The sequence below is a fragment of the Phytophthora parasitica genome (genome assembly GCF_000247585.1).
Source record: "Phytophthora parasitica INRA-310 unplaced genomic scaffold supercont2.74, whole genome shotgun sequence".
In the NCBI taxonomy this organism is placed as follows: Eukaryota; Oomycota; class Peronosporomycetes; order Peronosporales; family Peronosporaceae; genus Phytophthora; species Phytophthora nicotianae.
In genome coordinates this window covers 146,680-147,581 of record NW_008649060.1, presented here as the reverse complement: position 1 = coordinate 147,581, position 902 = coordinate 146,680, and the positions used below count along the sequence as shown (strand labels likewise).

The following is a 902-nucleotide window of genomic DNA, read 5'->3' as shown; positions in this document are numbered from 1 at the left end:
CATGCGTTTCTAAAAGCTTTAATCATTAACGCGGTAGGAATAAACTCCTTTTTGGACAGATATCTTACCACACTGACACTGCCAGCACACCCGAACGCTGTCTTGATCAACTGCGGCGAAGGAGATAAACGACTGCACAGCAACCTTACTGTGCTAATTAAGCCAGAATGAGCAGCATCACAGAATGTTTTCTCCACCGTTTTCAGCGGCACTTTTCCCGTTTTTAAGAAAAAATCCACGACTCCAAGCTTCTCGCACTCTGTCGCGTGCTGAAACGCGCACTCGATCACATCAACTGAATAATTACGCTTGTTATACACATATTTCACTACATCCACACGTCCTCTCGAAGCCACCTGAACGAGCAAGTCGCCACACGGTCCAAACATATATTCGCGATTCTCAATGCAGCGCTGTGCCACCTCGTGGAAACAAAAAGAGGATTTATATATCACCTCAGCGATGTTGTGTTGGCCCTGATCAAGAGCATACTCCAGCGCCTCTGCGAGATTCCAAGCAAAATGATAAGGATCCAATAGGCTGTTCACAACTTTATAATGACCGCCATAAATGGCACGTAAAAGAGCTTCCGGTTTTCCTTCTGGGGCTTCCTCTTCGTAGCCCCACTCTTCTCTATCCACTCCATCCCATAAACCTTCCGTAATATACTCAACAATCTTAAGATGGCCATTAGCCGCTGCTTCCTCCAGGACCCTCCACTCATTCGTATGGCCTCCGCTATTGTACATTTCATGATCAGCAAGATCCTCTAGTAAATTCGTCGCGGTATTATAGTCGCCATCGCCAGCGGCCAAAATTGCGTCGTACACAATTTCATCTTTAGGTTCACTTCTGAGCTGCCTAAACCAGGCGTAATCCCTCGTTCGAATCGCCTCCTCGAC

At 46.8% G+C, this 902-nt stretch overlaps 1 protein-coding gene across 1 annotated transcript; it reads right to left on the bottom strand.

The window, feature by feature from the left end:
- Positions 1-18: 18 nt before the first annotated feature.
- PPTG_17727 (hypothetical protein) lies at positions 19-749 on the bottom strand (the record flags this gene model as incomplete). The annotated part of the gene is made up of 2 exons (XM_008915687.1): positions 19-153; positions 213-749. 2 exons carry the CDS (start codon positions 747-749, stop codon positions 19-21), a joined length of 672 nt encoding a protein of 223 aa, XP_008913935.1.
- Between the last annotated feature and the right edge of the window lie 153 nt (positions 750-902).